Below are 13,292 nucleotides of genomic sequence, written 5' to 3'. Positions count from 1 at the left end.
ACTCTGATTATTGGGACTGTGTCTCAGACTTCTTCTTATAAGCAAATGCTGCCCTGGGGGTCTGGAAATTAATATGTTGATTTAAGTAAATAGATATTTGGCACACACCTTGAGGCACTGCAGCAATAGAACTGCTACATAACAGCTACAGACTAAAATTTAGAGATATCAGAGAATCCACCTCTCACAGTGGCAGCTTGAATGTTGAAGCTAAGTTACGGTGTGTTGGTTATCTCTAAGAACAATGATTATAGTTGTATAAGGCACCTTGAAATTTGTTTGGGCACAAAAATTTCTTTCACACAATACTCTTTCACACAACTGCTGAGCTAAGTTTCAATGTTGGTATGGAAGAAGAACTATTCCCAGTAAAAGCTCTGGATGAGGCCATAATATTTTGAAGAGTAAGAGGAAGTTGCGGGATATGGCCTTAGGGACAGAGAAAAGGCCCTGTGAGTATTTAACTTAGTGGAGTAAATATATCCTACAGGTATGTCTACAAGGATAGCTAGCGTTGATGTTGAAATGTTTCTGAGCAAGCCATGTAAATTCTCTCAAACCACATGAATTGTGCTTCCCTATGTGCATTATCATGTCTTGGAAGACAGGATGATGAACGTGAGGAAGCACTGCAGCTTGCAGCAATGAAGGGTAACTATATACCAAGCTGGCCCCTCAGTATAGCAAAGATATTGAGAATTTGGAGGGAGTCCCTTTGGCTGCCAAGAAGACAAGGGTACTGGAACATATGACAAATAATAATAGACTGAGGGAGCAGGTCTGTTCATCTAGGAGTAGGAAAGGATAAGAAGAGTGGGATCTAATTACTGTTTTACACTACCTAAAGGTATAGAGGAAATGGAACCAGTCTTTCCTCTGAAATGCACAATGAAAGAACCAGAGGGAACAAATGAAAGTAAAATTTCTCAAAACATGAGAATTTCCAATTGCATGTAATGAAAAAAAATTCACTGTGGAAGTTGTTAAGCATTGACTTCAGAGAGGTTGTGGAGGTTCCATCCTTGGAGATATTCAGAACTGGACAAGGCCCTGGGAAACCTGGTCTAAGTTGGCCCTGCTTTGAGCAGAAGGTTGGACTAGATGACTTGTAGAGGTACTAGCCTAAATTATTCTATGATTATGGGCCTCCAAGAGAATAGTCACATTTTAGCCATTTTTTAAAATCAAGTCTAAGATGTATCTCAGATTTCCTTTTAGGAATTTGTCCAGGGATTACTTGTTTGTCGTAATGGTTTTGTCTCTTCTATAGTAAGAAAAATGTCTACCATTTCTTAAGAAATGAGCTAGAGGAAAACAGGGACAAGGCATTGTGGGATTGGTATTGGTAGACTTGTGTTGGTGGCCAGTAGTGGGAAGGGGACTTCCAAACTCATTACGGAGGGAAAGTCTGCAGGGTTGAATGGAACCATGGCTGATGCTGACATTGGACGTACTATAGCATTCCCTGCACACATGTGTCTATATCAGCACCACGGTGGTTTCTCCTCAGGCTTGAGTGTGGAAAAGTCAAGATTTGGTTTGCAGTTGCCATGGCAACCTGACTGCAATCAGCCCTTTTAACTCAGTGTAACTTTAATGAAGCTTTGTCCCCATGCTTTATTCTTGTTAACAACTTTATTAGTGTGGCTGACTTGATCCTCTAACAAACAAGGAGAAATTTGGTTCTGCATGCTGTTTTCCTTTTAAAAAGACTGAAACTTTGCAGAATTGGAGCTTTTGTGTTGAAGACCTAGAACAGAAGGTGCAACCAGAAGAATTAAAATGGTATATTGCGAAGAGAGATCAAAGATGTGACTGGTGTGCCATGATGGAATAGGACCTCATACAACCAACTGTAAGCCCAACTTTCCCCTCAGTGGCTCTGTGTCTGGGCCTTTCTTGCCCATGATGATAAGTTCACAGGAAAAATGAGGTTTGAAGGAACTTCAGTTCTCTAGTCTAACCTCCTGCTCAAACCAAGCTCAACTAGAAAGTCAGCCCAGGTTGCTCAGAGCTTTATCCAGAAAGGTCTTGAAAACCTCCAAGGATGTTGACTGCACAACTTCTCTGGGCTATCTGCTCCACTGCTTGACTGCCCTCACAGTGAAAAAGTTGCTCCATATACCCAGTTTGAAACTCTCTTGTTTCGTCTTGTGCTTGTTACCTCTCAATCTCCTACCATGCACCACTGTGAAGAGGCTGGCTCCATCTCATTGACAACTGCCCTGTAGATACTGCCAGACTACTATTAATTTCCCCCAAAGCTGTCTCTTCTGCAGGCTGAACAAGCCCATTCTTACAGGGCAAGTGCTCCAGCTCCCAACCATCTTGGTGGCCATCTGTTGAACTCATTCCTGTTTACTGATGTCTGTCTTGTATTGGAGGGCCAAAAATTGCATGTGGTATCTAGATCTGGTCTAAATGATGAGCCTGGCTCAGCTGCATTTCCTGTAAACTTGATGGGTATGTGTCGTGGTTTAACCCCAGCCAGCAACTAAGCACCACGCAGTCGCTCGCTCACTCCCCCACGGTGGGATAGGGGAGAGAATGTAAATAAGTGGTATGATTGGACTAAGAGTTTGGAGCATCTAAATATTGCTTCACTAAGGATATACAACATGGCTAAAGGCCAAACTACTAAGCCTCCCCACCCATGTCATTGTCTTTCTCCTTTGCACGTGTGAGATGAGTAATAAAATCTGCGTCCTTCATTGCTTGTTAGTTGTGTGTTAGACTGCACTGCTATAAATCTCCTAAATATTAACTACCTTTCACTAATAATGCTTTTTGTCATGTTTTTTTGCAGGTTACATATCACAAGTACTAAAGAATTACACTGACCATGCCTGTGATGGAGAATATGTCTCCCTGAGATGTCCTCACAGAACCACCATCAGCATCCAGTCTTCTTTTTATGGCCGTATTGTACCAAGTCATCAAATGTGTCCTTCTCGCTATCCCCACTCCTATGCAACTTTAATTAAAGAAGATGTTGCTTGTTCAGTTGGCACTTCCCTTCAGGTATTGCATGTTAAACTGGATCTGTTAATTTTTGACTTCATCTTTCCCTGGCCAGGCAGCAGCTGTCTGTGCTGGTGCTGCATAGGCCTGTATTAAGCAGTGATACCCAGTGTGGGAGCACTGATGTCCCACACAGCTTAGTGGCTAATTCATCTTTGTAGTTTAGACAGGATTGAATTGGATTTTGCTGATGAATTTCATAATTTTGCTGCAATATGGTCAATAACAGTTCAGGCATACGGTTGAAACAGAATTACACTGCAAGACCACATTATGTTTGAGTGGGTTCGAAGATTTTTTTTTTTTTATAGTTTTGCTTCCCAATGGTTGACTTTTTCAACACATTCAGAAGTTGCAGTGGCATTCTTTTTACTTCAGAACTGATCCTATTTCAAGAGGCTTTTACTCTGGTAACTTGAAACCCAGAGGGCATCCTTGGCTTTACATCTTCTTACTTATTTGGCTCTTAGGCCACTGTAAGTGATCATACATCACTTAAGTTTATAATCTCCCAACATCAGTAGTTAATCATCTCTGTCCATTCCTGTAGGGGATGTTGACTATATGTGTCTTCCCAAGAGCTTATATGACGTCAGCAAATCAAAGGATTATTTGGAAGGTGCCAGTGTTACTCAACTGTCAGTAGGAACAACTAAAATTAGAAACATGAGTTGGCTGATGTTGTTGAGATGAATGGTGTCTGCTCCTGGATGTTGAAGTAAGCACAAGTCTTTCCAAGTGCAGGATTTGGGACTGTGAAAACTTTTGGGCAAAGATCTCAAGCATCCAGTGTGTTTATGGCTATGAATCAATAATAACTCATAACAAAAATTTATAGCAGAACTAGATTAATGAACCCACAGGGCTAGTGAATAATTTCTTTTACAATTTGGCTAAAGGCCATAATGTTCCACATCACTTCTCACTCTTGCATCCAGGGGTTTTAAAAGGAATTTACAGCATTTTTTTTAAAGTTGATATGAGTGCTTTGGCTTCCAAATGTCAGTGGTAAATTCTCAAGAAATTGCACAGGGCTGGTGTTTGCCTGTGGTGTTACCCTTAAGTTGACAGATTTTCAGTTGCCCTCATAACACTTCCACTGCACAACAAATGACTGAGTTGTAGTATGGGAGGACATGGCCTGTATCAGTGGAAGGTTTTCCCAGATATGATAATGAAAGTTCGTAATATGATAGACAAGAGGCAGTTATGTTGTTTAGGGTGGGAGAACACAGCAGAGTTCCCTTCCCGTCTTTCTTTTATTGCTTTACTGCAAAATTTACTTAAAAGATTTAATTTACCAAATGAATATCATTGGTATCAAATCATTCAATTGCATGATTGATGGCTATGTGCATAGCCTCATCCCTTGTGTGTGAGTGGCCCACTTAAGGCATCTGGAAGAACTTGAGAACAGGGAAAGTGTAACCTTTGGCTTTCCATGCCATGGTTTTCTGTGGAGGAGGGATTTAAAAGAAATCCTTACCTGCCTTAGGTCCTAATGTCCTCAGAGCTGTTATCCATTAACTTTGCCTCCAAAGCTTACAGTGCTTGTAATTACAAATCCCCTATTTATCAGAGTGAAACCTGTGTTCCCTGTAGGCAGTCTTGCAGCAGATGTCTTGTACAGTAAGTTTGTTACATGACTAAGACCAGAACACTCCTAGTTACCATTTTTGGGGATGCAGATATGCTAAGAAAGTAGCATATTGTCCTGTCCTGTCCTGTCACAAATTTCTTGGAGGACCTTGGGCAAGTTCCTGAGTCTCTTTGGAGGAGATCCACAGTGTCTCTTTGGTATCCCCAAATCTGGCTTTGATACCTCAATGTGCTGTGCTTGGACAGAGTATGAATCCGAATGCCAGAGATGAATCTTGTCTTCTTTCTCAATCCTGGAGGGGATGAGGCCTCTCTGAAGGGTAAGCCAGAAACTCCACAAGCTGAATGGCAAGCTGCTTGCAGCTTGCTGGTGGGAAATGCATATATGTAGGAAAATTGGAAAGCTGTAGACAAGAAATTTGCATGTATTTATGTGGTTTTGAAACTCAGCTGTATGGCTGCTATAGGCAGGAGCAATTGTGTGTGTATTCTCATTGTCAGTAATTTAAAAACTCGGCCAAACCAAACCCTTAAAAATTAAGTATATAAAATCACTGTGTCTAATCAAACCCATGACTGTATAAATTTGCTGCTTCTCTGGAGAGTGGCCTGGAGGGAGAGTAAGGGGCAGTTATTAATACCATTCCCTACAAACACTACCTGCGAGTAACAGTTAATGCCCATTTAGAAGCTCTCTCCTCTGTAAATGTGCAGCTCGGACATTGTTTCTATCTTAAAAAGGGAAAAGAAAGGGTTGATGACACTGAGACAACCACTACTAATACAGCCTTACGTGGTTGGCTGTCACAATCCCTTGATTTAGTTACTTGTATTTTGTTTGAAATGAAATGCAGACCACTTGGGAGAGCATGTCCGAGGTGTTAAGGCAGTGACTCCAAACTACACATTTCTGTTATTCTAATGTCAAATTCAGTGGGAGATTTCCAAACACACAAAGAATTTGGACATTCAGACTGGGATTTCAGTTTTGATGTGGTTGGTCTCTTGTTAACTTTTAGATGAAGTCACACGAATATGGAGAAATCAGAACAACAAAATAAGGTTGTGTTGAAATCCAGACATTATTTTCTTTTTAAACAGCTCCCTGCGCTCCCCCATTCCACTGGGTTTAACAGGGGAGTCCAGACTTAGCACAAGTCACATGAGATATATGGCAGGAAGGAAAGAAATATTTGCTCTGTATTCATGACGCATCTTTGAGATATTTTGAAGATGGAAGTGTAGAACACCGCCATTCACCCTTTAATAATAGAAGCTAATTTGGGTGACTAATGCTGTTAATTACCAGTCTGGACTGGTATTGGCTCTTCTGTACTTGTGGAGTCCTGCAGAGGGTATTCCTGACTGGGAAGTAAAAGAGAGCAATGTCCTCGTCCTAGCCAGGAGGGGTGGATGGGATACAGAGAAGAAGAACATCTGGAGCCTTGGTCACTCTTGTAAAAGGGAGCCATGCAGTGCCAACTGTGCTGCCTTGGCAGAGGAGGTCCATGAGGAGGAGCTTTATGGTAGCTGAACTTTTCTTGCTTGTAGGTCAGGAAGAGAAGCTTGCCAGGACAAGTCTATCTTTCACCCAAAGAAGTAAATACTTGAATATTAAGGGTTTTTTAGGTATGTTGAAGTCATGCAACTGAAAATGGTTGGCAATAGGTAACAGGTTGTTTATCCACACTGCATAATTTATTCAGAGACATGAGTTGTATGCCACTAGAAAGTCTGTATCACCAGAGCATGATCATGCAGAGATGTTAGCTTGGGTCCTGAAGGTGCAAAGCTGTGTTAGCATGGTCCTGTGTGCATTGGTGTCATGATGACCCATAATTCCCACGTACCTTTACCCCTTTGAAGCAATTGTGCAGGTGCAGTTTTTCTGGGCATACAACCTAGTAATTTCTAGAGCTTGAAGATTTTTGGTAGGTCTGTGTATTGTACTTTCACAGCAGATTTTCCTCTTGCTCTATAATCCCATGTCACCCAGATAGGGTTGGTCAAACCCATTTTTAATCCACGCAATGTCTGATTTTTTAGTGTGTGAGAAGGAGCTACATTATGTTGCTGCACAGCAGAGGGAGACATGGGAACATCTGGAGAGACCTTTTACTCCAAGGAGATCTGCTAGGGACCATCCTCATCTGCTTTAACCTCTTCTTTATGCTGTGGTTCTCTCACCTCTCACACTACTGCATACATTTGCATTTCCCTGCCATGGGGACATCTCCTGAGATCTTGCCTTTGGAGAGATAAGGAAGCTGATGAACAGATACAGCAGCAGTGTATGTTTATTCATATGAACACATGGCACAGAGGACAAAGGAGAAATAGGAGTGTTAAGTGTTCTGCATTGCCTAATGATAAGTGCCTACTGATAAGTGAATCAGTTTAGTAAAAAACCCAGTCACTCCTAGCCAAGCTCACAGTACACAGCTTGTGCCTGCAAAAAATACATGGAGGCACATTTGTATTTGAAGGAAGCTGCTCAGCTGAAGAGGAGGAGGTTTGGAGTAGCTTGCTTATAAAGCTTTCTGCAGCCGCTCATTCTTGGATCACTATTCCTGATATCACTTGTTTTCAGCAATAAACTATTCAAGGTCTCTATGGATGTTTAATGGTTGATCTGAAGTTATTGCTTATTACCAGAAAAATAGATTACACTTTACAGCAGATTACCTGCAATATTCTCATTTTGGTAAATTGACAGAAAAGTAAAACCACAGCTTATTTAGAAGGAAAACAGAAAGCCCTGGAGCAAAGCTTATTTAGAAGGAAAATAAAAAACCCTGGAGAGGCACTTATCCATGGTGTTTCTGCTCCCAGATATTTATCAAAGACATTGTAGGCTAACTTCTGGCTTCACAGATGCCTGTACTGAAATCAGCAGGAAACTGCACTTCAGAGGGCAATGTTTTAGCACATGACTTGTTTCCCCAAGAGGGGCTGTGCTTAGAAGGTGCTTTGGAATAGAGTCATGTCTCTCATTAGAAAGATTAGCCAGTTTGGGGAGGGAGCTTAGGCATGGCCTGTGGCCTGGGTCTCTTTCAACACTCTCGGGGACAACCAGTCGCTGGTGACAAGAATCACTAGTGCTGCTGATGTGGTATTTCCTTTTGTCCTTAAGCGAGACACAGGACACCTCTGCTGCCACCGCCCCTGTCGCTCCAGCAGCCTGTGAGGCAGTGGTACAAAAGGGAGCAGATTCCTTGCATGCTGACCACAGGATTCCCTGAGCTCTTCTTCCCCTTTTTATTTGCATCTACCCGGAAGGTTTCTGTGATAGAGAGCGAAGGGGAGCTGACCTCTTCACTGAAAGATGAGATAAACTTTCCGGTAGCTGCATGACTCTCAAAACACGGGCCAGTTGTTGATCACAAAATGATGGGGCTGGTGTGCGTGTGTCTTACTGTTTCTGAAGATGGTATTTTTACTTTCCCCAAGTATTCTGGATAAACAGTGTGGCAGAGTAAAATAAAGAGTAGAAGAAAATGGCCCAACTGCTCTAACTTTCTTGGTAGGCCAAGGACAGTGGCTACTGCCATGCCCAGTCACAGGACATTGCATGTAACAGGCCTAAGTGGCTGCAACAGGAATTAGGGTCCCGCTGTATTGGCACTTTATAAACTTAGAGAAACAGCCCTTTCTCATGACTCTGAATGTCTATAAAATAATGATGGTCAAGGGAAAAAAGGGAGGAAAATTACAGAAAGGAAAAATAATGGTCATCATTGCCACTGGGAGAAGAACCCACCGTTTGTCATATTGCATATTAGAGGATCTCAACAGCTTACAGGCAGTTTGAACAAGGAAAGTTACAGTCTCAGAGATGTCAGTGAATTAAAGAGCAGTTTGGGAAACTCTGTCAGACTATATTAATTACTTTGCAGAGGATGGTGAGCAGTGAGCTTGGGGTGCAGAAGATGTTACTGCAGTGCCAAAGCTACTCTTAAAAAATCACAGAACCAGTGCAGCTCCATTCATGAATCTTGCCCAGGCTGAGATATAACTCTCTGGAAAGCAAGTCCCCCAGCTAATTATTTGCAAGTAGAATAACTGCTTGGTGCAGAGGTCATAGATAATCTCTAAATTGCCATATCTTTGAAATCTTTGGCTTGACTGAAATAGCTCATCAGAGCAGTTTGATTATGTACTGCAGAAGAAGAGACACTGGAGGTAGAGGTAGCCGGTGCAGCCTGTCTCCCTGATGAGGCAGGACTGCTCCCCGGGGTGTAAGCCTCCTAATGCTTTGTTTACTCTAAATTTAAACTTTCCAAGTCATGGGGCTTCCATCATTGCCACTAAGATCCTGCTTGACAGTGTAATAGTTTGCTCTCAATGATTTTTTTCCACTTTGTGTTTTAAGCTTTCCCTTTCTTTAATCCCATGACTTTTGGTTATGCATCCTTTTGTATTTCTTAAGCTTAGACCTCCTCTCCCTTTGAAGTTGACCCCGCATACAGATTAAGTTTCCCACTGTTAGGAAACGTAGGTAATGGTTAATTAGGTGATATTTGTAATGCAGCTTTTATCGGGTCCTTCTATTTGCTGAGCATGTTCCTGCTCATTGTGAATTGCTGTCTCTGGGCTCCTCCAAGGCTCTACCAGAGGAGCTCTGGTGAATCTTGCTGTCATGTTTTAACATCCCAGCCCACTGCTGCCTGCCCTACTGCCCTGCTGGCAATTGCTACTCCCATAGCAGAGCTGGTGAAAGGGAATGTGTGCCCAGTTTTCAGCTCTTTATTTCACAGTCTGGTGTGTTAATGTGAGTCACCAAACGTGTGGGCATAGTTCCCTCCTGCTGACTCTGCTGTGAGAGTTGCAAGGTCCATGCAAGAGTGATAAGAGATCGCTAGTAGGCTACTAAAACCTGCCATAGATCAGCAGTCAGGAGTCAAGGCCTTTGATCTCTTCTTCATGTGATGCGCAGACTGAATGCGATAATGTGGGCAAAGCAGAATTACTTTTTAGTGGAGCAGGATGGGAAGGTTGCTTGATGAAGCCATGGGCAGATAAGATGATAAGATGATAAGATAACCGGTATCTTATCGACATGGATTTCATTTCCTCATGTAGTCTGTCCTTCCCTGTTGCTGATCCTTGGAAAATCTTCTTGCTCCATGGACTTCAGTAATTTGCATGAATGAATAGAGATGAACATGCGATCTTCAGATAATCATAAAAAGGACCTGTAAATAAGTTTGCAACTTGAAAGTACTATGTTTACAGTGTGTTTTAAAGTAATACCAACATTCGGGGTATATGAAAGAGTATCAAAATTCAAATGAAACATGACCATGAAGCCATTATGAATGCATTGTGCTGTGTGGCTTTGTTTGTTGTACTTCTTCCCATTGCAAAAGTCATGGAGGTGCACCAATATAAGTGTTGGTTTAACTCCACCATAATGGCTATACCTGGATTGGATTTGACCTAAAAATGCTTAATCATATTTTTTAAAATTACTAGTACCTTCTTGTGTAAAATTCTTAATACAAATCTCTGCCCATCTTCATTTGAGTGCACAGAGCTCTGATCCATTCATGCAGTTTGTTCTCTGAGTTATTCTCATCAACAACATACAATTTGGGCAATTATTTAGTGGGGTTCCTCTGTGTAATTTCATGCCTCACTGACATGCCCTGCAGTCATCCTTATGTTCCTTTGATGATGGAGGCTGTATGGAGAGCAGCCCTGTGGCAAAATCCTATTTCCCATTGAGTTTCACCATTGGCTTCTATGGGTCCAAAATTTCACCCTGTGTTGAATCTATGAACTACTACAAGGGACTAAGAACTGACATAAGTTTAATTGCCTTGGGTGTTAAGCTCAGTTGTGGTTTATTTTAAGAGTGCAAGGGAAGCGCTTCTTGAAGAGTGATTTGAAGAGACAGAATAGAAATGAGCGCACCCTTGGGAATGGCTGAGGACAGCCTTCTTGCAGAGCTCGCATCCAATTCCAGATTTAAAAGGTTGTTATCTAATGAGCACAAGCAATTACTCAGCTAATGAGCACAACAAAGCGAGCATGAGAAATGTGTTTCATCTGCAAGGCCCACTAGAAAGACATAGTTTTGAGCTTGAGGCTGCCCTTGCTTTAAGACCTAGGTCACTGCAGTGAGATTAATCCAGGGCATAAATCACAGGGGTTAGATTAGTGTTTGTTTTACTTGAATTCACATTTCTTGCTCTCTTATCTCCTCTAAATCTTGCAGCTTCTTAGCTCAATCATGAACCAGGGAATGGAATGGGTTTAAGCAGCCACAACTTCCCTCCTGAACACTGGCTGTCAGCCCTCAGGCTTGATTTACCACTGGAACGCAATTATAAAATGGCACAATGTAATTAATGTGTGTTCCCTCCCGTTTCATGCCAGACAGAAATTCCTCCTCTACCTTCTTCAGTTGGAGTGATTTTTATAATCCAATGTGACTGTATTTTGCTTTAGTCAGGGGTCTACCAAACAGCAATGATGTAAACAGGTGATTATATATCCTGGTTAGGGGTGATTCTGCACGTCTACTACTATTTCTGTGCAAGTTCAGATTGTTTGTGGGCCTCTTTTTGTTTGGTTTTGTGGTTATGTTTTCCCACCTTTACAGCTGACAGTGACAGCCAGAAACACAAGGCAAACATAGAATTAATTGCCTAAATTTTTCCAGCCATTAAGCAAAAGCCATGTGAGCTCAGGACATTCCCTCACTACCAAGTAAACTCACAGCCTTCCTGCTGTTGATCTAGCTGATCATCTGCAAATACTTCAGAAATGACATATGACATCTGCCAGAGTTCTGGTACTGCCTAGAAATATGATTTTTGAGAGTAATACCAGAAAACCAAGGTTTGGTTTGTAAGGGCCCCTGTAAACACCAGATGCACTGGACCTGCAGGGGAAGTGTCCCTGTAGTGGATCATCTTGTCACGCATGTTCTGTAGAGTCGCTGTGTTGCAGTGTTTAAGATGACGCTGGTATATGGCACAAACTGATGAAAGCAGCAGGGAAGAATATTTCTGTGTATGCAAGGATAGGTAAAAAATGTATGTACAAGTTTTTAAGTTAATGTTAGGGCTGGTGTAACACCTTTGTTCTTTTATCAAGAACATGGAAGAGTCAACCATTGCTAATTTTCCTTGCATTTTTCCTGATGTATTTCACTGAGCATTGAACATATTTTTTTATTTTACTTTTTATGGATATGTTTCGTTATACCTAAGACTTTACTCCCACAGTCTGCAGGAAATCAGAAATCTTAGTGATTTTTTATATTTTCAGGAAAATTGTTGCCCTTCAGGGGGAGGCACATTAGAATTACGTGAATGAAAAGGATTTCTCTCTCCGCATGAAATAGCTTCTCAGAGTCATGGCTATTATCAAATTAAATTGAAACTGTAGCTAAATGCTAAAACCAATTAGTAAAAGGCATATTCAGCTTCAAGAACACTTCCCTTTTCCTGTGGTCTCACAATGGCATAGAAGACTTTTGTTCCTTAATTTAGGTACAAACTTCTCCCTAGGGCTCTGTGTTACTTTGCATGCTTCAGGAAGTAAACTCAGTAGGTTTTACTTATGTGGAATACATGGAGTAAGCAAGAGCTGACAAAAGTTAGAGCAGAGCAAGACAAAGTGGCAATATGTAAAAGCTGCCCATGCTCATCGGTCCCTGAGGTTGGTAAGTAATTGCCTTCGCTCCTGGTGCTAAGCCTAAGGACAGATGAAGAAGTGCTGCTTAGGCATTGAAGCTGAGGTTTTCAAAGAGGCTTCTTGTTGCCCTAACTCAGTCTCTGCTGAAACCCAGGGTGGTTTTCCCACTGGTTTTAATAGCACCTATTATGCAATGTCGAAGGCTTTTGAAAATCCCACCCATCTGCTAGGAACAGGTTTCTTCACCAAAAACCCACGTCTGCTGCCTTTGAGGGAAGAAAGCTTCCTTTGTGGGAAAGAAAACATTCGGGGTGCTGCTTCTTTCCCTTTGCTCCATATTCTTAGCACTGCTTGGGTGTAAACAGAGACATGGCTGTCCATATCAGCAAATCCTTTCAGGTCCACAGTGATTTGGAGAGGATTTCTCTCTGTGTGTGAAGCACTCAGGTTGTTCCAGTTGTTCTTTGCTTTTTGAGATCAAAAGAGTTACCTGCGTGGAGGCCTCACTTAAATTCCTTTGCAAGTCATTAGATTTTGCATTAAATTAAATTTCACATGCTGAGTGAGCAGTCAACCCTCATGAGCCTAGAGGGAAGAATATGCTGTTTCTATGCATTTTAACGTGACGGTCAAGTTGGGGCTAATGCTCCCAGGCACCTCCTTCAGTGTTCACCTTTCAGCCTTTCCACCCTAAGCCCTGTATTTTGAAACGAGATGCCTGCATTTTATTACCTTTGTGAGTGGAAAACAAGAGCATATGTTCTCTGCTCGCTAGAAATGGCCTGAATTGTCTCGGTTTGAACTTTAAAATAAAGGTCAGGCTTGAGGTAGGGCCGAATTCTTGTATGTGTCAGCCCAAAAAGTGAAAGCTTTAGGAAGTTATGAGCAACCGCAAATGAGGCAGTTTCAAATTGCACTTGAAACTGGAACAGCTGTTGCTCCTGTTGTTTGGAGGGTGACATTCAGAGTTACAGTGCTAAAGATTATATATATTACATTCAAGGAGAACTCAAAAATAGAGAGTA

The 13,292-nt window shown here is 41.8% G+C and overlaps 1 protein-coding gene across 2 annotated transcripts in view; it reads left to right on the top strand.

The window, feature by feature from the left end:
- The window catches only part of LOC309403140 (protein eva-1 homolog C-like), a gene marked incomplete at both ends in the record, with an annotated part of 234,238 nt that overhangs the window by 65,043 nt on the left and 155,903 nt on the right, over window positions 1-13,292 (top strand). For both annotated transcript variants that reach the window (XM_081997170.1, XM_081997169.1), the window contains one exon: window positions 2,807-3,021. In XM_081997170.1, the coding sequence (XP_081853296.1) occupies window positions 2,807-3,021 (215 nt within the window). The remainder of the gene's footprint in view (window positions 1-2,806; window positions 3,022-13,292) is intronic.

The sequence above is a fragment of the Phaethon aethereus genome (assembly GCF_964289735.1).
Source record: "Phaethon aethereus genome assembly, chromosome: 3".
NCBI classification, from domain to species: Eukaryota; Metazoa; Chordata; class Aves; order Phaethontiformes; family Phaethontidae; genus Phaethon; species Phaethon aethereus.
Note: the sequence above shows the minus strand (reverse complement) of the source record. Positions and strands in the feature narration are given on the sequence as shown.